Source organism: Rhea americana, unplaced genomic scaffold (assembly GCF_003343005.1).
Source record: "Rhea americana isolate MKP2758 unplaced genomic scaffold, rheAme1 scaffold_20, whole genome shotgun sequence".
Lineage (NCBI taxonomy): Eukaryota > Metazoa > Chordata > Aves > Rheiformes > Rheidae > Rhea > Rhea americana.
The window spans coordinates 274,025-298,768 of NW_028186150.1; the positions used below are offsets into that span (position 1 = coordinate 274,025).

General features: G+C 34.3%; 1 protein-coding gene across 1 annotated transcript in view; it reads left to right on the forward strand.

Moving 5' to 3' along the window:
• The window catches only part of LOC146596467 (transcription initiation factor TFIID subunit 4-like), a gene marked incomplete at its 5' end in the record, with an annotated part of 149,308 nt that overhangs the window by 24,989 nt on the left and 99,575 nt on the right, over positions 1-24,744 (forward strand). Inside the window, 3 exons of the mRNA XM_085303728.1 lie at positions 9,234-9,339; positions 13,684-13,798; positions 22,058-22,227. Of these exons, the coding sequence (XP_085159854.1) occupies positions 9,234-9,339; positions 13,684-13,798; positions 22,058-22,227 (391 nt within the window). The remainder of the gene's footprint in view (positions 1-9,233; positions 9,340-13,683; positions 13,799-22,057; positions 22,228-24,744) is intronic.

Genomic DNA, 24,744 nt, shown 5'->3' on the forward strand with positions numbered 1-24,744 from the left:
GTCTTCAATGAGCATAGTTCTAAGGTGTAAGAATATCTTTGATTATAAAACATCTGACTTTGGCTTTTATAATACCCACAAGACACACATGGATATGGTCTTGCATTTGAACTTGSCTGCTTTTGTTTTTCTGTCTAGCTATCTGAAATCTTTTTAGTAAGGGCTCTCCCCACTCATTCTGGACTGTTGTCTTATTTTAAAAAGTGGCCCTTGAGCTTTTTGTGACTCCTTTTCAATTTATCTAATTTTATGTAACACTGAATTGACAATAGCTTGGTTTTTCAAGGTAGGGGAGCAGAAACTGGTTGTAATTACTGGCAGTAGGTGCAAAAATTACTCCTTGTCTTGGGAAACTGAATTTCTGTCAGCAGCTAGCTGATTTCTTACCAGAAAGAACATTTATGGCCAGTAATTCCAGCCTGATCTTACTCTGCAGTCCTAGACCAGGTCTATTGCCAGGTAATGCTGGTTTTTTTCCAACATTTTGCAACACCCTTTAAACACTTATGTGACTACCAAGTAAGTTGCACCCCAGCTTTTGAGAAACAGTGAGGTAGAACAAAAATGTGTTGACAGAGCCACAGGAATTCTCACTCTTGTGGTTAGTTTTTGTGGAGTGTTTTCTGAAGAAGCCAAATTTATGTGGAGACAGCTCTTTACCTTCACATGCCTTTTGTGTGTCCTCTCGCCTGGCAGTGCATACACAAAGTAAACACTCATGACATTAACATGAGAAAAGATYAACGGGGTGACGAGTTACTCTGTTATCTTACTCAATATGCCCGAGCAATATATGGGAGCTGACAACTGCTAAAGTAASGTATTGGGGAGAGTGGTGTGAGGGGTGAAAGAAGACTTCTGTTTTCTTTTCTGTGAAAAGATGGTAGATCTAGGACTGACTTTTCATCTTACTGGGTGTGTAAGATGACCATTACATTTTCACAAAGGTGGTAAACTGTGCAGAGGAAAACCATGCTTAATATTATTTCTCTGAGAAAATACTTACAAAAAGTGATTACATAAAAGATAACAGGCTTTACTGTTAATACAGGCTATCTGGATTTGTTTTTCAATTTATTGGGACCAGTGAATAGAATCAAACGTGTTAACTGAGCACTTTTTAATGGCCCTTGACTTAGTTCTATGTAGACAAAGGTAGCATTATAAATTGCAGCATTATGAATTGTTACACAAACAGTCTGATAAATCACAAGAGCCATCAACTTACATGCTATGCAAACTCTCCAGCAGCATCTATGTCACAGTAGTAATTGTTTGTAATATTGACTTTCTTGTGGTGACAGCAATCACACTCTTCATGCTTAGTAGTGCTCCCCAAATTCAGAGCCCAGCAAGGAGCTGCTGGCTATCTTGCCTGGGACTTGTCCGGGAGAAGAGATTACAGCTGGCTTGCCGAAGGGTGGCCAGCACTGATGGAGGAACCTGGCTGAGCTCCAGATTCCCCAAGCCTGAAGCTCACTGGAGAGAATTCCAGCTGGCTTTGTACACTGTCCAGCTGCAGAAGGGCAAGCTTATTTTGGAATATAGATCTTTTCAAACCAGCCAGTTTACAGTCGTAGTCCAGTTTATTTTAAAATCTGGAGAATTTGTTAGCTTTTCATTTCTTTTGACTTTTCTGTTTTACAGAAGGGACAGTGTTAAGAGAGAGTCCACAACACTTTTGGAAAGGCATCATATTAATCTAGATCACTGCATATATTTAATCTATAATAAAGACTTTCAGAACATCTCAATTTACGCCATTCTGAATCATGTTAGTCGGAACGGTGGCTTTTAAAAACTGTTACATTTAGTCAGATACTGTTCCTGTTAGGGTGAGTGAAAAATACTCTTGCAGACTAAGTAGTGGCCATCTTTTAGTGCTTTTAGAGAGCTCATTTAGAAGCTATTTTCATATGTTGTTGTTTTGATATACTGCTGTTAATTTAGAGGAAGAAAAAAGAACATCAAAATCATAGGAAAGCAATTTTTTCATTTGCAGAAATACAATACAATGTGAGTGTATGAGAAGATTTTTAGCAGAATTGGGACTTGTGAAGTGACATTGGCTTCACCAGTTGTTATTAACCAGTGACATAGTATGTTTGCTTATCATTTAGATAGAAATTAATGAAAGACAAGGAGCATATCCATACAACTCAGCAGAGGAGCCAAGATCTGTGAGCTATTTCTGRCTACTTTGTTATATACAGAGAACCCAAAGTGGTGTAAAATATTGAGATGGTAGCTCATGTTGCTATTGCACACAGATTTTGTCCCTAGGTCTTGCTCACTTGGCTTTAGCTGTACTGATGTGGTGATATTTCTTCCAGTTGTATTTTGGGCAGGAGACTTGTGCCTTGTTAGCAACTTGAGAGTTCTCTGTACCCTGTCCCGTGTGCAATGTAGATTTGCACAAAGGAGACTTCAGCATTGAAATGTGTAGTGGTAACAGAGATCAGAGATGACTATTTACCTATCTTGTAGAGTGTGTTGAATTCCGTATTCTAAAACTATGGAAAAGCTRTTCTGTACAAGAGCTAGATAGTGTTGTTTAGTACTGGTAGCTACTACTAGCTAGGGAAATGTAGGTGAATTTTGGGCTAATATTTTATTGATGAGATTTTAATGAGATAAGGTAGAAATCAGTTTGCATAATTGTTCCAAGTGCAATGTCCACAGTTTGCCCAAATTTTCATTCTTAGGGGCTAGATTGAGTGTTACAGCAGACAAAATTTCTCTGAACAACAGAAAAGTTTTTTATTTGTTAAATGTGCTGAAGTTGTAAGGAGGTTGAGTCGTGATTGGTTTGCACTTTATATGTTGTGTTGACACTGCATCACAAAGAGAAAGGGCTCCTAGATGTTGAAGCCAATTATTACATTTAACAGATAGAAAGTTAGATTTGAAGTGGTTCRTCTTAAATAAAACAAATTTAGATATACACAAAGAAATGCCAAGATTTGTGCAGGTCTAGCATTAGAAAAAATGCATTTTTTGACTGCTGTTTATTTCAGAAAATTGAGCATGTTGTCTAGAGGGGATATTTAGACATCTGCTAAGTTCCGTAAGAGTGTTTGTTGCCAAAACATTTTCTGACACTTTTCCTGAGACTGTCATYGTGATTGGAGACCCTCAAAAGGTGAGATAGGTAAGTGGAATCTGGAAATAAGATGCAACTGCAAAATAAGCATCATACTATATGGTGTTCTATGTTCTACTTTGTTTTTTGTGCTCTGCTGAAGCCTTTTCTGCTGTTGAACTAGTGTAGTTTGTACACATTTTAGTGACTCACAGGAAATCATTTTCTTTTTATGTTCTGTGTGCAAGACAGCTTAGAAAGGAAAGACCAAAAGATGCCTATTTGGATAAATGGAGTAGTTTATATTAACGAACTAATAAAGATGTAGTCACTGATTTGAAATTCAGTGTATAATAAAATTTTTAAAAATTGTTGTTGAGCAGTAGATGTCTGGGATCTAATTAATAGAGCCAAATGTGAACTTGATAAATTTGTTTGCCTGTACAAAGTACAGCCTAGTGGCAAAAACAAGTTGTTTTGAGTTGTTATCATGGACTAGACCTTGCTTTATCAAAGTAAGGTCTTACTTTACTTTCAGAATTTTTTGGTCAGTACCATAATATGAGGAGAATATCAGCAATAAATGCCATTTTAAAAGCAGTAGAAGAAAATGATTATAAAGGACAGATTTAAAAGCAAAGACTAAAAGATAAGATTAAGAGAATCAAACACATATAAGTTGGTCAAACAGTGACTAAAGGGGAACATAAAGAACATTTACAAATATTTAAGTGTTTAAACATCAAAGTATAATGATAAATTATTTAGGTTGTCTAAAGGAGTATAAATACGAGTAACAAGATAAAATTAAGCAAAGGAGGATTAGGCTGAACATAAGGCAAAATATCTTCACAGTAAAGCAGATTATTAAATTGTAGATCAGATTCCAAAAGGAAGTGATGAAAAAGCCATCACTGGAAACATTTTAAATTGGATTAGATAAAATACTATGTGAAAAATTGAATAATAATTTAGGAGCAAGTGGGACAAATGATCCAATGGCTTTTGTTTTTATTTTCTTCATAATTTCTTTGAAAACGAGTACTCAGTGGAACAGTATTATGGTCGTATTAGTATTAAAAGTTATATGCTTGTTTAAAAAATGTCTATTTTTTGCTTTAGGAGAAGAAAAGTAATTGCTTATGCTAATTTTGAGATATTGTTTAAACATTGTGGCTGTTACTATTGCAGCATAGTAAATAATGTCAAATATGAATTCTTGGCTTATAAAAGGATGAACATTGTAAGTTAATGCTGCCAGATTACATGATAGCTGAGGTTTGATATGACATTTATCTTCAGGAGTGAGTAGACTGATAAATCACAAGTGGCATAGCCACAAGTGAGTTAGCAAGTGTTTACTCATGAGTGAAGATAAATGTCATACCAGACTATAGCCATTCTGAGTTTTGTACATTTACAAGTTAAGTGGCTTATTATTTTTTTTCTTCCACAATATTTTTTAAACTTAAGTGAGAGGAAAAAAATACTCAWTACAGGATATATTTTTCAAATTTATTTTTAATTTCAGTTGTTTAGAACAGTTTCTGTTTTCCATGCTTTTGTTTTTATTGCTGTATTTGGTATGTATATGTGGAATGTGGTTTATTAGTTCAAATGGTCAAGCTTTTGGATGAGGTACTTCTGTTGCATAGTATGTTTTGTATAAATCAAGTGAAGCTGTTTTTTCAGCCCTTGTCAAGTAAGGGGAAGCTTATCATTGTGGTCCTGTACATCTGCATTGGCAAAGGAGCAATTAGTTTGTTGAGATTTGAAAATTCTTGACGTCAAAACCTTAGCAGTGAGTTCTAATCTAATTATTTTAAGATTTTTCCTTTTCATAATTTGTAGGTACTACCTTTCATTTTTATTTAACATCTCACATTTAGGTGAGAGAAAAAGAACAGATATTATCAAACTATGTGCTTGGATCCATTTTATGTGCTTTGACTGAATTTTTTCTGAACCTGTATCTATTAGTCATTTGTGGTGTTAATTATTGGTCTATGTTCACATCTGGAATCTGTTGATACTTTCTGTATGGTAGAATATTCACACTGGTCTTAGTATAATATCACCTTTTTGCTTAAGATTGGACTCAGAGAACACTATTGCTTTATTCTCCTATACTTATTGAATCTAAGCTTTTCAAAGAAGAGTCTTAGGGAAAGTGGGTATTCCAGCTGTTACTGCTTTGTTATTCTGATTATCAGTAATGTGACTGTTAAATACCCTCTTTTCATCTTCACAAGTCTGCTTATATGGAAACACCTTTGCCTGGACATCTCTTCCATCTTACATATGTGAAAATAAAGTGAACCTTAATAAATGGACAGAGCAGTAGTCTGTTGAAGCATTAAAGAAGTGAGCAGAAGGAGCATGTCTGGATTAGCAGACTGGTGGTGTATTTACATTATCTTCATTAGCGGAGTGGAGAGAGAATGGATGAGGGAGAAGTGGGAAGATTAAAGGGGGAGAATACTTCCTTATTGCGAGAAATGCACATGCTATTTTGTAGAGAAATGTTATTTTATAGAAAAAAAAAGTTTACTTGAAACATAGTGCACTTAGGGAAGTAATACTATGACTTTCCTGCTTCAGTGCATTTCTTGAAGAGCAGCTTAGTAGATGATTCTTCAACTTTTGATAGACTGATGAGGAATAAGTTGGTCTGTGATAGTATTTGCTGACCTAGTACTGTCTTGATCATAGTTGTAGTAGTTTGTAATTTTGTTATTTTGCAGACTCATTATCAGTCTCCAGCCAATGGCTGTATCACATTAAATCTTGTAGGTTTTTTATGTCTTTGTTGTTATTATTTGGCTGTTGTGCTTGCTGTCTTCAGAGGTGGAAATACTGAAGATGACTTCCCTTCTATTTAGGAGAGAAGGAAGATAAACTGTTTCCATAGACTTTGAAGACTAGTTTATGTTCTGTCTTGTCACTTTTCTTATTTAGCACTTTTATRAAATTATTACTATTATGATTATGGACATAGTAGCAGAATCATGTAGGTTGGAAAGGACCTCTGGAAGTCTTTGGTCCAATTCCTGCTCAAAACAGGTTCAGTTACACTGCGTTTGACCACCCTCTGGTAATTTTTTTTTTCTTACGTTGAATTGAAATTTCTGATATTCTAATTTGTGTTCTATTGCATCACTTCCATCCACCGTGTACCTCTCAAAGAGTCTGGGTCCCTCTTCTCTGCATCTTCTAATTAGGTAGTTGTAGACAGCAATGAGATCTCCCCTTAATTTTTTCTTAAGACTTAAGTAATATCTATGTTAGCCTCAGTATACTAAAAACATCCACTGCTCTGACCTTTTTGTCGCTCTGGATTGGTGAATCGGTGCTTAGGAACCGGTGTTAGGATTAAGACTGTGCATTAGCTGGGCAACAGCCATTGTTCATGTTTTTAGGCTTGAGAGATGTAAAAATAACCATCTCTCACTGGGACTAGCTTATTAGCAGTACCTTGTTCATTATTTACATTTTCCAGACCAAGTTAGGATTTAACGGTAGTGTTTATGCTGTGAAAATAGGCAAGGGAATTAGAACAGTTTAAATTAGTTTAATTGATGAAGGGTGGTTTAGATTTTTAATCAATTTTGTCACAGCATCAGTTGCTTCTGATACATCAGTTTTTCCTATGTCCATTACTTATTTTCATCTGGAAAGAAGTTTGCACCTTCTGTTTCGAAGACAAATTGCTGCTCTTCATTCCTTGATCATTTCCAGATTTGAAGATGAGTCTATGTTGAAAGATCCTTGAAACTATTTAGAAACTGAAATATAACAGTGTAAAATGTGGCTCTGAGTTGAACTGCAGTTGTTACTTTTAGAAAGTACATGCTGGCTGCTGATCAGTTTCTGTGTAGAATTTAAAATGTTGATTCTGATCTTTTTATCCACTTTCAGCCCTTATGTGTATGTTGAGGTTTTAGTTTGGTATTTGTTAAGGAACATTTTTCAAATATATTTGATAATAAAAAAAAAAAATTGTCATTATTTATATCTTTTAAAATGATTAAATGCTGCCCTATTTACTGACCCACTTTTTTAGGGCATTCACAGGAAAATGCTGATCAGGTAAAACAATTTGATTCTGAACTCAAAAAGTTGTTAGCTTAGTTGTTAGCCTTGCAGAGGAATAACCTAGTCACAGAAGATTAGTGTAATACCAGATAATAATTCCATGCACAGGTCACACACCTCCCTTTCAGGCCTGAATTTCATCTAGTTAAGATATGGCTGCTTTTCATCACTATTCTTTGAAAGCTGATCCAACTGACAATTTTCCTCTTCCTCTTAACCTCAACGTAACCTTTTTTGACTGCGGACTAGTGTGTTTCCTTACTTATTAAAACACTTGATTTTACATGTAAATTGTTTTCTGTGCATCAAAATTCAGTCAAATTCCTTTCTCCCTCTTTTTTACCCACTATCTAAATTTGTTTCCTGTTTTCAAGCATGATAGCTATTTTATTCTTATCTTGTATATCTCTGTTTACTTCAAGTAAATACTTTGCATCAAGACTTTCTGCCTTGATTTATATCTATTTGCTCGATTTCTCTGCTTAGTACAAGCATTACGTTTTTCTTTGGTGTCCATAGTTGAAGCTGAATCCCAAACTTCTTTTTTTCCCCCTTTTTCTGCAAAGTAGCTATGGCCAATGGTTCTGGTAACAGTTCTGGATGGTAACCCTCCACAGGTTTATTGCGACCTCATGACTTTTAATATTTCAGCATGCACAGGATACAGTTTCTGAACTTCAAAATGGGCCTACTTGTTCTTTGTCCAGCCTACTTTAGCAGTCTTATTCCCTCAGTAATCTTCTTCTTCTTTTTTTTTTTTTAATAGTTTCACCTCTCAAGGGAGTCCTTGGTTTCTGCTGATGGAGCAATTTCTGATTTGTTCCCTAATTTCTTCATTCTCTACTTTTATGTCTCATTTGAAAATACTGTTTCTCCTTTCCTTTTCTCCATAGCATACTTTGAAGTCAGAGATTTGGCCTTACATTATTCAGCTAAATAGTATATTTTTGTGTACCGTTTGTAAGAGTGATAAGTGTAAGGCCAAATAAAGGTACACTATTTCCTGTTTGCTTGATATAGCGTATTCAATTAGATTGCAGTGTGTCACATTGTCTTTCATGAGATAATAATGTATTTTATGGGTATGAGAAAGGAGTCTGTTATTCAAAGACAGTAGACTCATTACACGATGGGAGTAATATAGTTGTCTGTGAAGAGTACATGACTCGAGTTCTTCTGGACTATGAGTTGTGGTTGTAATCTTATTTTGTAATACTATTTTAATCTATTTGCTAATATTTTGTTTTTAAAGTTTATTCATGCATTTTTTTTTCCAGCTCTGCAATGTCCACATCTTTTTGAATCTTATGTTCATTACGTCTGTCCCTACCTTGTTCCTTATTTCATAAACATATGTTTTGCTGTCATTTAGACCTGATTCTTACAGGTTTTCTCTTTTTGATTTAATTTATTTATGGGTCAAATTGTAGTTTCTTACCCAATTTCAGTTCTGCATAAAGACTTCAGAATTTGGTTAAGTATGAAGTGAAACCATGAAAATACCCAATTAACATTTAAAAGATAAACAGTACATGATCACCACAAAACATTCTCTGTATTCCATTTTGTGTATATCTGACTTCGGAACCCATAATATTTTGGAATTTACTTTTAGTACATTTTTTCTTTAAAACGCATAGACATAGTATATAATGAAAGGCAGTTGTGGGTGGATACCAYTAAAATTAGTGCAGCATTTTCTTCTACAAAAATGCTGTACTTCCTAGTAAAATTTCTGAAGACAGAAGTCTAAACTAATATTAACCTCACTTCTTTGAAATTTGAAATATTGAAAATATATTTTTGATGAAGGCTGTGACATGACATTTGTGTCAAATATTTGATTTTTTTAAAAAAAGTATAGCAACAAAATATGTATATATATATACACACACACACAACCACATGAATTTACATAAATATGACTTTTGTCACTAGCTGGTTGTGGTTTAGAGATCCATATGCTTATATCAGTAATTACAGGTATTCGTATATTTACGTTGTGTGTGTTTGTGTATAAAGAATATAATATGACTATACTTTTTTTTAATAATAGCAGATTATCCAGTCAACATCTGCTCAAACTGTGAAACGAAACCCTGCTTGCCAGACTACCCAGATTAGGATGCCAGTGGTAATAACTCAGACCATTAGACCACCAGGTATGGGTTTAAATATTTTAGTGAGATTGTTACCTTTGTATGAATTTTATTGTAATTGCAAACTAGTAGCATGGGAAAAAACTTGCAACGTTGACATTGGCAGGCTTGACATTTATTTTTACTTCTTACTGGCTGACAATGCCTTTGTTCACTGTGCAGTTTTGCCATATTTCTGACCAACACATTTAAATTTTGAAACTACTTGTGAAAGCTTAGTGAAAAACTCAGCAGTTTTTCATGGAAAGTTCTGAAAGAAGTCAGGAACTTGACTCTTAGTGTTCTAAACTTGTAACTCTGGACCAAGAAAGAAGTACTACTACTTTTTTTTTTTTTTTTTTTTTTTTTTTGGTGAAGCCGAATATCTCAGTTTAATCATCCTGATTTAGCTCTTACCCCTGAAACTGGACATGATAGTCACTGTCTCTCCTTTGACAGAGGTCACGGTAGGACTCCTAAAGAAACTTTTTAGTCCACATGACCTTTTTTATTTATGTTTATTTGCTATGTTTATTTACTCTTTGGCAATGTCAGAGACTGAGTGCAGCAACGTGACATTCCATAACTAGCCAGAGAATCAGAAATACAGTATTATACACGATTCACCCATCTGTCCATGCATGGATGGATTAACATCTGACTGCTACATCCTACTCTTTAAGAGAGTTCTTGAAGCCTTATTACTTTCTAGTAAACACTTACTTGTTTCTTTTCACCACTAAACTTATTACCCTTAGTTTTTTGGTTTTTCTGTTTTTTTTTTTTGATGATGTACGAGAGTATTTCTCTGGATGTGGGCATTTAGATAAATGAGGGTTTGTAATGGAATACAGAGCTTATCATCTTCAGATACTGAATCTGAAATCAAATTAATTTAAATGCATATATAAGCTATTGCTGCTTGTATGACTTTATTGCTTGGTCTTTTATGTTCTCCTTGGGTAGAGGGATCAAAAGTCTAATGATCAGACTTCACAGCGGTTGATGTTCTAGTTGGTCCATTCTCTTCAGAGACTTCAAAGGCTGAACAGACATGGAGACCAAGCTGTCACTGTAATCCTATTCACTGTTTTTTTTTCCAGGTTAGGAAGAAATGCATTTATAAAATAAGTGTACATTTGATAGTACTGACACTCATGTCCTGAGTTTATTAACAGGAAAAATATTTCATGTCTTACAGTGCGAACATTCACTTTTGAACCGTAATGTGTCTGAGTATGAAGGCTGATTTTATTTCTGTGCTTGTGGAATAGTGTGTCTCTAAACCATGGGTGTCAGCAGTGTGCCAATGATTTGCATGGCATTGACACCTGTCATTTAAATAGTCGTTTAAGAACACAAATTTATTTGTGAAGGTCATTGATCAGCCAATGAGATAGTAACAAGTTAACTGACTGTTTAAGGAACACAACTTAGCTTTTATATAGAGCTGTACGTAGATAACATTCGTAAAAGCCCATTCATGCAAAGCCCTGCTTTCAGGTGAGCTTATTCCTATTTACAAGCTTATTTAGCCCACCACAATATTGTTTTAAGTGCTCACAGCCAACGATCAGAATGGAAATCTAGAAAATGCCCCACTGTAAAACTATTTATTCTGCAGCCCATATGTGGAAAAGTCTACCTGTGTGCAGCTCTAAGAAATACCACTATGGCATATTGTTAGATACCAGCACATTTTTGCCTTGATGTATTGTTAAAATTCTCTACAGTAAACTGGTGTTATATACCAGCCTATCCATGTAGAAGAAAGTAGAATACTGGAATAGCACATAGTCTGTGTAGAAAATGATGGTAGTATAATAGTGTGGAGCATGACTTCTTAAGGATAGTTATGCCAGAACTGAGCTGGCTTTCACAAGAGTGGTGTGTTTCACTTCTCAAACAGGAGTAGTTCTCCTAGTGTAATACATTAACATTAATGCATCTTATTGAACAAATTGTAATGCTTTATAGAACACTAGTATTGATGATGTAGGCAGACTCTAAGAACTTTTATGCTGATATAACTGTATCCACACCAGAGGAAGTAGCATTATGATTATTTAGGAAAAATTCACACTTCTTTATTGAAGTAGTTGTCAGAATTATTATACTTCTTATCACATCTTCTTCATCACATCTTATGGATGGGGGGAATTGAACCAGAGGGTGAAGTTATTAACCAGAGCATTCATTGCAGCTATTTAACCTATATAGAACTAGAACTAGGAACTTACAAGTTTCTGAATTTTGGCTTATTTCTCTAGGTCATGCTGATTGCATTTGAAGCAAGGACCCAATGGTGAAAGACTCTGTATGTCATTACCAATCCCGTGAAATATCTAAGCCCACAGATTTTTCATTTTCAAAATATGCGCAGCTTCATAGTGTAAATCTAGGTTTTAGCCATATTTGTATCTAACTGCTTAATTGGGCCCAATTGTTATTTAAACCAAAAAACTAGTATATCATCCCCAAACCTATATTGATATCATTTGCAACATCCATTTAAGTAGAATTATATATAGAGAGAGTGAAATAAAGTGTGACTAAATTTTTTCCATGTCCAGTGTAGACATACTGTTTTCCTGACGCTAAAAAATGGACTGCTATGTTGCTATATCTTTTTGATATTTTTTGGATCAAAAGTTAGCATCTGTAGGAAACAAACCATTGGTGTTAATTCTAAAGGAATATACTATTAATTCTGGAGGAATGCTACCATCTACTATCTACCTCTACTTTAGCCATTGCAATAATTTTCATGGCTAATACGTTTTCAGTTTCCTAAATGTAAGTTGTTGCATGCTGAAATTTGTTAATTTTTATTACTGTATTAATCATCTACTCTTCCAACTCACTTTGTAGAAAAGGTTTTGATTATGTCATCTAGAGTAGATAAATGATTTTACTGGATTATTGCTATTTGGGACATCTCATGGGCCTTGAATATTCTGATGACAAAATGCTTGTTCCCCATGCTTAGAGCCTTTTTTGATTTACTAATGTTGGGAGTCTACACAACAGTTTCTTTATACAGACTGAAGAATTGAACAAAGCCCATCAAATTGTTTTTGTTTTGAGAATATGGGATGAGGTTGATAAAGACTTCAAAATAAAGTAATAYTGGATTCATTCAAGGCTGCTTTTGTTTTTTTTTTTTTTAAGCAAAGAAGTGTTATTAAAAAGATTTCTTAGTTCAGATAACTATATTATGTTTTTAGAGCTCATGAAAGAAAAATAATTTAATTCCATTAAGGTTTATAACATGACTGTTTATATAGAAATGAGCCATCAATGTGCAAGAATAACTCCATGTACTTTTTAAAGTGTCTCAAGCACTACATGTATGTAATTCTCAATAATATTAACTGAGAGAAATACAAGAAAAAGATGAAATCTTTTAAATGAATTATTACTTATATTTAAACTTTCACATACCAAAAGATAGGTGGAGATTAAAGGAAACAGACAGAACATAACCCAAGAAAAAACAGTCTTAAAATATATAAGAAGTAAAGGATGACTTAATCCAAAAGATTGATTTGTCAGTGCTCGAGTCCAACTGATACTATTTTCTGGTAATGATAACAACCCAGCTCTGTTGATTTACTAACCAGCAGCATAAAATTGTTGTTATTTTTATTAGATTTTTTCAATATCTGATAGAAATTAAATATCTATTTTTTGATTTACTTTCAGATGAAGCTGAAGGTTTAATGCATTTTGGCTCACTTAGAATCCCAATTTTTACTTATGTGCATAACTTGCAAAGTTTATATACAGGTATAAAGTACTTTTAGAAGAAGAATGTAAAAGACAGCCTTTGAGAGGGGGTTATTTTGAATTTTACAATAATATATTTTCCTTCACATATAGAACACTCAAGAATATTAAAAATAATATTTTAAATTCTGAAAATACATGCTTTTCACTGCAGTAGTGAACAGTGAATGAATATGTAAGAAAATGTAAAAGATGGTTAATATCACAGTACTTTGAGTGACTTAAAACATCTGTATTAAGAACACTTTAAATTCTGTTTCTTTATGCTGTCCAGATTATATAGAAGAGTGGTTTACTGGCAATTGCAAACACATTTGTAGACATTATGTGTACTATAACCAGCTATGACTAATGGTTTTCAGTTTTAGAATCTTCTGTATTTTGTAAATATTGAACAAACTATAATGTTAATACAAATTTTATATTTTAAGTTTTTCTTCTTCAGCAATATTATCTTTAAAAGTAATAGCTTCCTTTTGTTTGCAATTTACAGACAGTTAAATTTAGTTCCTGGACAGAAGGTTCTTTGATGTAAATTGTCTAAGACAGCTCATAATAACATTGCTTGGTGTTTTTCAGGCACAGTAGGGAAGGCACCAACAATACAAGCCAGCAAAAGTCCTGGGGGCTTCGGTGTTCAGGTCTCTGCAAATCAGAAAAACAAGCTGAATGACCCTGGAGGTGGCTCTTTCAGGTAAAAAAAAAAAAAAAAAAAAATGCAGAGGGCTGAGGGAGAGAAGGAGGAGGTCTTAAATATAAAATAGAATTTAGAATAGGTTTAACACCAGAGGGCAGTATTTTACAATAATTCCTGACTTTTCTCACTTTGATTGGATAACAATTTTCTTATTTAGTTCTATTAAAAGAAAGGAAAGGGAGACATGGTTCTTGAAGATTTTTCTCTACATGCAGTTCTGAATGTTTAGTAAACCTTCACTTCTGCAGAATCTAATAAAGCTTCTGGTAAATGAAATTATGTATATTTAATAAATACATAGATGTTTTTATGTATCAGATATTAACATTCTTATGGGACCTGTCTTGCTGAGAAGATGCTAACTGTGATGACAAAGCAGACTGTTGAAAGATAGATAGGCTTCTGCAGCTATCCCCTCATCAACCTAGAGTATAGTATGTTGTTTTGGTGGTCAGTGGTTTTTGGTTTATTTTGTTTTATTTTTAAACAAGAGAGAATCTCCATTGCTTGCTTTATCTGTTCTTTGTGGGATTAGTTAGGCAGCAGAGGTTGAGGCAGACTTTTGGTTTCTGTAGTGGCCAGGTGCTGTTAAGGCTCAAACCAGCAGCATTGATATATTGAGCTGCTGTATCACTTCTTCTGTAGTCAAAACCTCTATTGACATTTCTTTTTATGTATATTTTGAGTATTTTTACTATTCCTGGTGAAAAGCTAATGTTATATTTACTACACTTTCTTTTTCTACCTTCTTTTAAGGTAGGAAATGTAAGCACCTGATGTACGTACATTTTATTTGTGTTTAAGCATTTTCTTTTTCTTCCTGTTACTTTGTTAAATTATAATACATTCCTAGATTTTCATATTCTTCTTCTGGAATTCTTGTTGCTCCAACATTGTCAAACCAGTAATTAATGGACAAGCTTAAAGTTTTGCAGGTGAAGTAAAAGAGAATTTTTAGCTCTTTGTGAAATATATCTGCATTGAGGCATGTCAGTATTGCAGCTAATAGTGGTAGTACTTAGTATTAATCTAGAAGCAAAATCATTCAATTTTTTATCTTCCAATGCTTTTGCCTCCCACTGAGTATTTAAATGATTTAAACTGTCTGTTGGGTTCAATTGTGCTGTCTTAATAAGTATTTTTTATGTTTGTAAGCAACATGAGCATTTATTCTTCCTTAGTATAGCTTTCAATTTTACATACACCAAAAGGGACAAATTTTTTTTTTAACTGGATGTTGTAAACTGTGCCAGGATTGATTCTTGCATTCACTTAGTTTATACATGGAATATATTAGGTTAGTTGGAATTGTTAATTTTCCCTTGGGGAGAAGCAAATGCTCAAGGCACTGATTGATAAATCAATAAATCTTTAGTGAGTTTGGTAAATAAGCTGTCAAGGGTGTATGTCATTTTTCCTCTAGAGAACAAATTTTCATCAGAATGAATGTGTTTGTTTCCTTGCATTGTTTTCTCCTTCCAAATAGTAAGACAGAATGCTGCATTTAAATAAGTCCATAAAACTGCAAGGATTTATTAAACAGAAGAATGATCAAGCTTTTCTTGATATCTTAACAAAGAATTCAGTTGTTTGCATATTTGCATTTCAACCACTAACCTCTCCTGAGGACAAATAGATGTCTGACTATTAAGCCTGAAGGCACAGAGCTGGAAATCTGTATTAATCCTCTGAATGCCGACTAGTTTTCCTCAACATTCTCAGCGTGTGTGAAGAATGTGTTTTTAGCCTGAAGGCAAACTGGCATCTAAAGCAGAGCAAGAATTTTGAAAAATAGTTGTGTTATGTATAAATTTATTTTGCCCTTAGTGTTTTATTATTGCATATTTGTTTCATTATTTTTATACTCTACTTTCTTTAAAATAACTTTAGCTTTTCACTCTTGTGGGCAGAGTGTAGGTCACTAGAAATAGAAATGTGAACTTCACTTTTTTTAGTTTCTTTCTCTAATAAAAAAACATTTTTAAATCTATGGTATCCTTCTGGGCTATGGGAAACACAGGAAAGAATTACATGAGAGAATTGTAATAGTGAGGAGTTTAGCAAACAGTAGCCTAGCCTTTAATGTTAGCATTAATTACTAAACTACAAGACTGCCTACTGGGGTTCACAGGATATTACAGTAGCAGTTTTATGAGATAGAGTTTTGAACCTTGACAATTCTGCAACACAGAAATGATGTATTCCTGGAATTTTACTTTGTGATTAAAATTTCTTGTGGCTAATTTTTTCAGGGGAAACTACAGAAGGGTTTAGTTGACCTTTCAACTATGTTGATACTTAAGGATGGAAAGACAATTTCCATTCTTTGTAGTATTTTTGTTTTACAGTAGAGATCCAGACTTCTGTTTGCACCATGTTACTAGTAGTATTGTCCACCTGGTGCTTTCTGTAGCAAAGAGAAATGTAACAGAAGACCCTTGAAATCTGTTAGGGGCCTGACTGTAACCACTGTATGTATCGCCCTCTAATTCAGTAACCTTGAAGCTCCCACTAGTGTAATCTGTCATTGGCAACAATGAGAACATCAAACTCGAAGTATTTATTATCCATAATTCAGATTGTGGCCAATCTGAGGAAKTTCCCTTTTGACACAGAATTGTGGAATAATTTCCGTTGGAAGGGGTCTTGGGAGGTCATCCGTCCAATTACTGACTTAGAGCAGGCCTCATTGGACTTGTCTGGTTTTGAGTATCTCCAAGGATAGAGATACATTTAGGCTCTTGTATTATCCCACTGCTTTCTAATTGCATTGTCTAAGACCGAGTGACATTGCCTGAAGATGTGTAAAATGGGATGAGAAGTGGACAGAACCATCCTCTTATTGTCTGTGATGATATGTTTGACAATGTGTAGCAGCTAGCCAGATGCTCCTGTGTTTTCATTGGGACTCTCTTAATGTGAAGCAGTATTTCAAAGGTGTATATATATAACACCTTGGAGCCTGCCAATATCAAGTTGTATACAGCCAGTGTGATGGGGTTTTTCACAGAATCTGTGTCTATGAAGTGAGTGACTGAGATTATTTGAAGCTTATTTTAATATTCATATTTTATACTACTGACATGCAACATTTTAAAGTAGAATTTACCTGGGAACAAACAGCAATTAACTGTTCTTCTATTTTCAGACTTCTGTGCTAGACTAGTCAAAAGACATGCATTCTAAATTTACTCTCTTTTATTMATTTTTTTTACATAAAGGGTTAATAGCCTAATCCTGGCAGAAAGCCTCAAATTGGATGCTGTTACATGTTAATAACAATGTAGATGTTATGTGGATAACATTAAAGTTTTAATCTCAAAATTGTATATAATTTTGAACTCTAAGCTTTAACTTTATGTGTTTTTCGAAATAGATATTTTAAGCTATAAGATAAGCATGAACTTCCATGTTTTTCAAAATAAACAAAAATGTTGGAAGACAAATATGGTAGCTTTGGTCATCTCTTTTTTGCTTATCTTTATTAATGGTAAGGTCCATTTGTGAATGAATCATGTAACAAAGCAGTATGAGGGAGAAATCTTAAAACTAAACCTTTGAAAATAAGAAGCATTCTAATAAATTTACATAAACAGAATTGATGCAGTATTGGCTGTTACAGTAATTTCAAGTGACAATTTATATGCAAAATACTGTACTTGATCTCTGGTCTTGTGATCCACAGCATTCATAAGCTTACGTAGTGCCTTGCATGTGTGTAGTGCCTTTGCTAAAATAACTTAGTTAAGAGAATCAACAATACAATGCTGTCTCCATTGTATAGCCTACAGGTAGAGCATGTTTTATGCCAGTCTGTCATCTGGTCCCACACAGAAAATAGCAATATTCTTCTGTCAGTATGTATTCTTGTAGCTTAGCTGGGAGCAATTCAGTATTGTGAATTTGAAAATATGGGTTCAAATCTTACAAATAGCTGGGGAGGGGAATGGTATGCAAACATGGATTTAAGGATTTTTGTTCAGAGGTGCATAAAGGAAACATGCCCAATTTTTAGAATGACTTGTCTTGGTTTAAACAAAAGTTTTTAAGCATGTTACAGACAACTGTAAATACCTAATTTTTTCCTTTCTGAATGTTATTTTGAAGCAAGTGGTTTTTGTAGTTGTGCAAATGTTTTTAATCTAAAAGAGAGGAGGAGGAGGTGTAAGGTTGAATACAGGGGGAAGAATGAACCATTAGACTCTTTTAAGATGTGGCTTGCATTTGGAAACAGTTTGAACACATATGCCTTCTTATAAATAATATGCCTCTTAGGAGGTTGGATTTATGCCATAAGATTCAGTATTTAATACAGTAAAAATAGAAATAATTACTAAGACAGCGTAATTAGAGTGAAAACAGTAATATGCACAAAGAAACATAAGATGGTTAAACACAGTGTGCTTGGATGAAAAGAAGATAGACGGTAATCATCGATCTAACCTACCACTGGATGGCATCTTTGTTCCACAGAATGACTTATAAAAATTCACTGATCTGGAGTTAAAAGTTGACTTTTATAGGGAATTGTTTGGCAACGATGCCAGACCCTTTTTATAAAAATTTGTGTTTGTGTTTGAGTATCCAAAGCCACACTCTTTTCCTTGTTGCAGTTCTTTGAAGCTAAAAAGAATAATGTTAATAGAGATACTGCCATCAGACTGGAAAATTTGTAATCCCAGCTATGATTTAAAATATTTCATATCCATCTTCCCTTTAACTTAGAGGAAAAAAAATAGATGTATCCACAGACAATAAATTGCTAATGTAGGATGGAAAGAAATCATTCTATTCAGGACCTAGTGATGGTCTTATTTGTAAATGCTATTGCATTGATTTTGATAATTTCATTGAAATTTTATTCTGTGCCCGGAGAAAAAAATACATGCTTTACTGCAGGTGACATTTGTTTATATGGAACATGTGGTCATAGATCTGTACCCCTCTATGCCCTCCCCAAAAAGCTAAATCTTGAGTAGAAGAAAGGTGAAAGTTTGGTTGTTCTTTCTTTAGCTATTAAMTAAAAGTACAGCTAAGAAGTACAAAATATTGTTAGAATTTGCATTGATTGCATTGTACTTTTTACTGATAATTCATTTATTAGCAGAATTTGTTAAAAATGAAATATTTTAAGTAGTAGATTAGCTCATGGTGACTTCAGAAGGAGGAATAAAATGGTTTTTAAGTTCATGTGGCAAGAGGCCACGGTTACTGTAATGAGCAGGGAATGATGACTTTTTGTAGCTCTGTGTACAGAGCTACTTTTAAAGGAGTTTATTAGCTGGAGAAGTGTAAGCATGATAACTAGTAAGAAGAAAAAAATCTCATCATTGGTACAGTGATGAACAGTACTATATTTTTAGACTATGAGATACGACTGTAAAAATCATTTAAGCATGAATATGAAATTTTTTGATGAAACAGGTCTGTACAAGTATATTTAYGGCTTCTCTTTAAACATTGATACACAAAATAGACTACAAAACTTCTGAATTTTGAGTTTTCTTGTAAGAATAGTTTCAGAAAAATCATGCAGAAAGACACAGGTTTATTTCAAAACACATCCTCTGTTTATATGAAAAATTATTTTTGTCTATTACTAAAAGCTGTGTCAGTTCCTGCTGCTCTAATACCGCCTGCCAAAAAAAAAAAAAAAAAAAGTAAAACTTGAGTTTCTAAGCAGGATGAAAATAACAAAAATACATGGTTGTGTCGAGAAAGAGAGAGATCTTTTATTATTTTGTGGTGTTGCAGAAGTTTCAGTCAATTGCTGAGTTACAATAACTCTAGAATAGCTTAATTTGGGAGCAATATTTGATCCTTTTTACAGTTGACTGTTGTTAGTGATTACTTAGTGTTGTGTAGTGAATAGAGACACATTTCGGTCAGTCTTAACTCCTCTGACTTTCAAGGAAACATTGATAATCCTTATTTGTTTATATGCATTTATTTAGCAAACCTTGCAGTTGTATTCACTGTATGATTTGAAATTCTAAGTGGGGTTTTCAGCACTGCTGTTTGAGCTGAAACATTTGTCCTAGGTTTTTAAATCACTAAGAGAGGTTTTCTGGCTTATGTAGATTCCAGGAAAAAGGCCTGTCAGATGGCAGATTTGGGAAGAAGTGAAGAATGCTATCTTGTTTTTTTGCATGGATGATTGGTTGATGGAGATCAATGTGCAGATCCAGGCAATGCAATCTGAAAATAGGGAAGGGATAATATATTATTTATGGCTGGTCGAATCATGCATAACTGTCTTATAACTGCTTGCTAAAGCAGGTGAGATCATGGTGACTGTATGTAGAGAAGAGCACTCAAGCATCTTACTCTGTTAAGATCCTTTGAGGAATGCTGCTCAGGTGCCTTCAACAGGAAGGTGTCCACAGGCCCTTATGTTACCAGGCTGGTTAGATTACCTAGGATGATGCTAGTTCAATTTCAAGCATTAAGTTTTTTAACTTAAAAAAAAAAAAAATCCTTTTYCCCCCAGTTTTATTTGCTATTTTTCAATTGTAGTTAGAATCTTTTGACTCTGTAACTAACTGTTTAAATCAACACTCATTGTTTTGTGGCCAAATGCATTTATCAGCTGTCATTTTGGGGCCRTTTTCACAACTGGTTGGATAAAGTTGAAAGGTAGCTTGATCATCTAAGCACTGAATACGCCATAGCCCAGTTTCTTCATAAAAGCCTGTGTGACCCTCCAAAGAGTAGTCTGAGTGCTGTGTGAAGTGTAAAAATGAAGATGCTTTAAACCCAGAATGGACACCATCAGAGTAGAAGATCAGTTGTGTGACACCATCTTCAGGAACTTCATTCTTAGAGAAAAAATACAGTGATTGCACTGTTGCTATATTCTGCAGTCAGGTCACTAGCACTCATAAAAAATAATAAAAGCTCATCTGTGTAGGAGACTGGACCTTTTCTGACAATCGGTGAAAAATTTGCCGTCTTCTGCCTCAAATGTTCAGCACATTTCTCCAGAATTGTACAGACAAAAAGTCTGTCTTCGCTTTTATCCCTCTTGTGAAACAAATCAAAGCCAGAGAGCCAGAAAACAAACCACAGAGGTCTCCCAACAAACAAGGATACTCTGCTGCACGTGTCAAGGAGCGTATGAGAAGACAGGGAGTACCTAGATTTACTGATATCTAGATTTCTCTCTCTTGTGCTCTTTTGCCTCCACACTGTACTTGTAGCTTTTGTTTTTTACTGTAGGCCTTAAACTTTCTATAAGGTGATAGAAAGTATGCTAGGGTGCATAGGAGGGCATATATGTAATAACTTTTTGGTAGGTCTTTTAAATAAGCTTTTATTACATTGTTTTATGCAATAGCGAGAGTCTGGATTTGGATCTATGTGGATCTTTCCCATACATATATTCCTGGAGGTTACGTAACGTATTCCTAGAATATGTAGAAATGCAATGTTCATGTCAGTAAACAGAATATGTGAAAAACAAAGTTATTTCCAGTTATGAGTCATACTTCACAGAGGTAGGAGATGAGAGATGCTTAGGAGATACAGATATGATCTGTCTTCTGAAACTGGAAGTTGTCAGTCCTTGAGCAATTTGGAAGAGTATTGCAGGGCAAAGAGTAACTTGGGAAGTGCTTCTCAAATGCAGCTCATTTTCCTGAAACTTGGGCATGCTCAACTGATTTTTTTTTGGGGGGGTGTGGGGGGGGAGGGGGGCAAAGAAGATACCAGTGTATGTTCAAACCATACTTACAAACAAAGTTACCTATGAATGCAAGCCAAAAAATCTTCCTGACTATTGCTTTTATGCCCCCTTTGAAAGGAACTTGTGAAATAATGCAGGAGTCTAAATTCATGTTTTTGCTTTTAATGCCTGTGGGCTTTTTATTTACCTTACCATTTCACTTACAGTTTTCAGTGTACAGAGAATAGTTGGATGCTATTTGGTCTGTATTTGTTGGTGATTATTGCCCTTAGTTTTCTGACCATCCTGGTGTCATTCCTATCACTGACTTTCAGATGAGAAGACTCTTCTGTCATTCCTTCTGTTAGAGACAAATTGCCCTGCTTCTGAGGATTTCCTAATGTGATCAGAGAAATACTTAGTTGTTTCTGAATTTGGAATATTTTCTATGACAGTGGGGACCTTGATTGTTGTGCCCCAAGTTGACCCAGCCACCAGGCTTATTACATGATGATTACCTTTGGAGAAGCAGTTAATATATAGAATGAATATATCACATGCAGAATTATTTTTTATTTGTATTTCTATTATAGAGATGATGATGACATCAATGATGTTGCCTCTATGGCTGGTGTTAATCTAAATGAAGAAAGTGCCCGAATTATGGCTACCAACTCTGACTTGGTTGGAACACAGATACAGTCCTGTAAAGATGAACCCTTTCTTGCTGCTATACCTCTACATAAACGCATACTTGAAATGGGTGAGAAACATAGCCTTTCCTTTTGATAATGTTTCCTTTGGAGTTATGTAGTTCTGAGTAACAGAATATGCTTAGCACTTACGATTGTTACAAGTAAGATTCTTTAAGAATTTTAGTACATAATCTTATGTTAATAAACTTTCAAGGCTTTTGTGATAAAAGTAACTTAGCTATCTCAAATTGGAACAAAATAATATTTTGATACTCTTTTATGCTTAATATTTTTTCCATACTTTTCATATCTAAGGATCTCAAAGCTCTTTGCAAACATTAATTATTTCTTACAATCTTCCTTCATGTTTCACACATGAAGATTGAAACGGAGAAGTAAAATAAGTAGTTCAGGTCACAGAGGACACCTGTGAATAAGGTTTAACAGAATCCTGAAGTTATCTGTCAACATTTTTCACCATACAAACTAGTAATTCAGTTTTAATATCTACATCTATTTAAGTTCATAGTGATTTTTATGTAGCATTTTTTCAAATAGATTTGTTTATTTATAACACCATTTGAAAATAGAAGTTAAATTCTGGAAGAAAAAAATAACTAGTCAACATTAGTGATGTTTTAGAAATAGTAAGTGTGCACAGAATGTATTTTATATGACATAATGCATTAATATATATTCTCATTCCAAAATGTATCTATTTCATAATAACTTTGGTAATGTTTTCAAAGATATCAAAGTCTTAAGATACAAAGCTCTAAGAGTTTAGGAACATACATCACATTTTTCTAGAACTATACTTATGTCAGTATTTATATTTGTGTAATTTTTAGGCAATTAATTGTCCTTATAATTTTAAATATATGACCAAAATCTTGTTAAAAATCAGCACAGTTAGATTAAGTCATGTAGATACTCCTGAAATGTTATTTGTGTTTATGTACATTGAACTAATGGAAGCCCTTTTATATTGCAATTGCAGGCGAAGTTATTCATTGACTATCTAGCTTTACTTTTTATTTTAATTGGTCCCCCTTTAATTTGAGGCTATTCTGAAAAATGAATTGTTTTGAATTATCACGTTGCAATGTGCTGGCGTTATGTGACATTAGTCTGAGAAAACATTCATGCAATACTTTGAGATGGCTACTACCATCTGAGATAGGAAGCCAGAAAACTTTTAATGAAAGGCTTTTGCAAAACTGTTGTGGGAGATGCTCACATAGTTGGTTTTTTTTTTTATGCAGGTGTAAGAAAACAAAAAGGAAATAGGTGTAAAACTATTAAAAAGGATGGGAAATCAGTAATGAATTTGCTATATAAGCCTTAATGAACTGTCTGTGTGTGACAATTGCTGCACAATATGGAGCTGTAATTACAAGTATAGGACTTACAGGAATCTGTACATACTTTAAGAGCCACAGAACCCACCGCACTATTCATCATTGCCTTTTGGGGTTTGCTCCTCTGAGGAAAAAATCCCTATGGCTGTTTTTGAAGCTTTATTGGCTTTGATAATTGAAATGAAACTTTCAAAGCTTTTAAAAGCAGCTGCAGGGATTTACTTCTCAAAAGCAGTGAATCCAAAAGAGCGGCCACTCCTAGTGATCTCCTGCAGCCACTTTTAGAGCTTTATTTTGGCTTTATATGAAGCCTTTTTATAGTTTTGAAAGTGGCTGTGGGGTTCACTAGTGGCTACTATCTGGGATCTATGGCTCTTGAGGAGAGAATTCCTGCAGCTGATTTTGAAGCTTTAGAAGCTCGGTTTTCACTGTGTGTGGCCAGATTGGTTGATTGCATAGGACCACACACAAGTTCAGTATTTTGTGCTACTGGGCACTTAAAATAATGACATTGTAAGATCACGGCATAACTCAGTCTTACGGCATGTTGCTGTGCCTAGACACCAGGACTAAGCAAAGGAGGCTATGACCACCTTGAGCACACTAGGGAAAAGAAAATATATTATGCGAGTCTTCATTCTTCTGTTTTTATGTTACGCCTGTTGACAAGTGAGACAAAAAACATTGTTTCTTCTCACATTAATATACCTGACTGTGACTTAAGCAGGCCTTATTGTCTACCTTTAAAACTATTCCTATTTAATCACTTCAGTTTTAGGGCACATTTTTAATGTTTTAGTAAGAAAGATTTGCAGTATGTACAGTATTAGGAAATTACTATTCTTTCCTTTCTCAGGAGTGAGATCTTTCAAGTTTTCTGTTATATTAATCTCCTCCTTTCTTTTCTGAGTAAGAGCTCTGCTGAGCAACTTGGTGGTGTTCCCCAAAGGCTCTTTCAGAGATTGTGCTTCCATTCACCAGGGTCAGAATATAAACTGCTAACGTGAGAGCAGATGCTATTCAGTCTTTGGCAGTAACCACCAGCCAAATGCCTCAAAGTTATAGTGAAAAAGGTTTCTTAATGTGTTGTACATTCTTATCTCTACAATAACTTGGCAGTATTATCATCCAAAGTTTATTTTAAATCCAATGAGTAATATTATTATTGATCCTTTTAAATTGAAGAAGCAACTGAAAGGTAATTTGTGCAAAGATATTGACTCA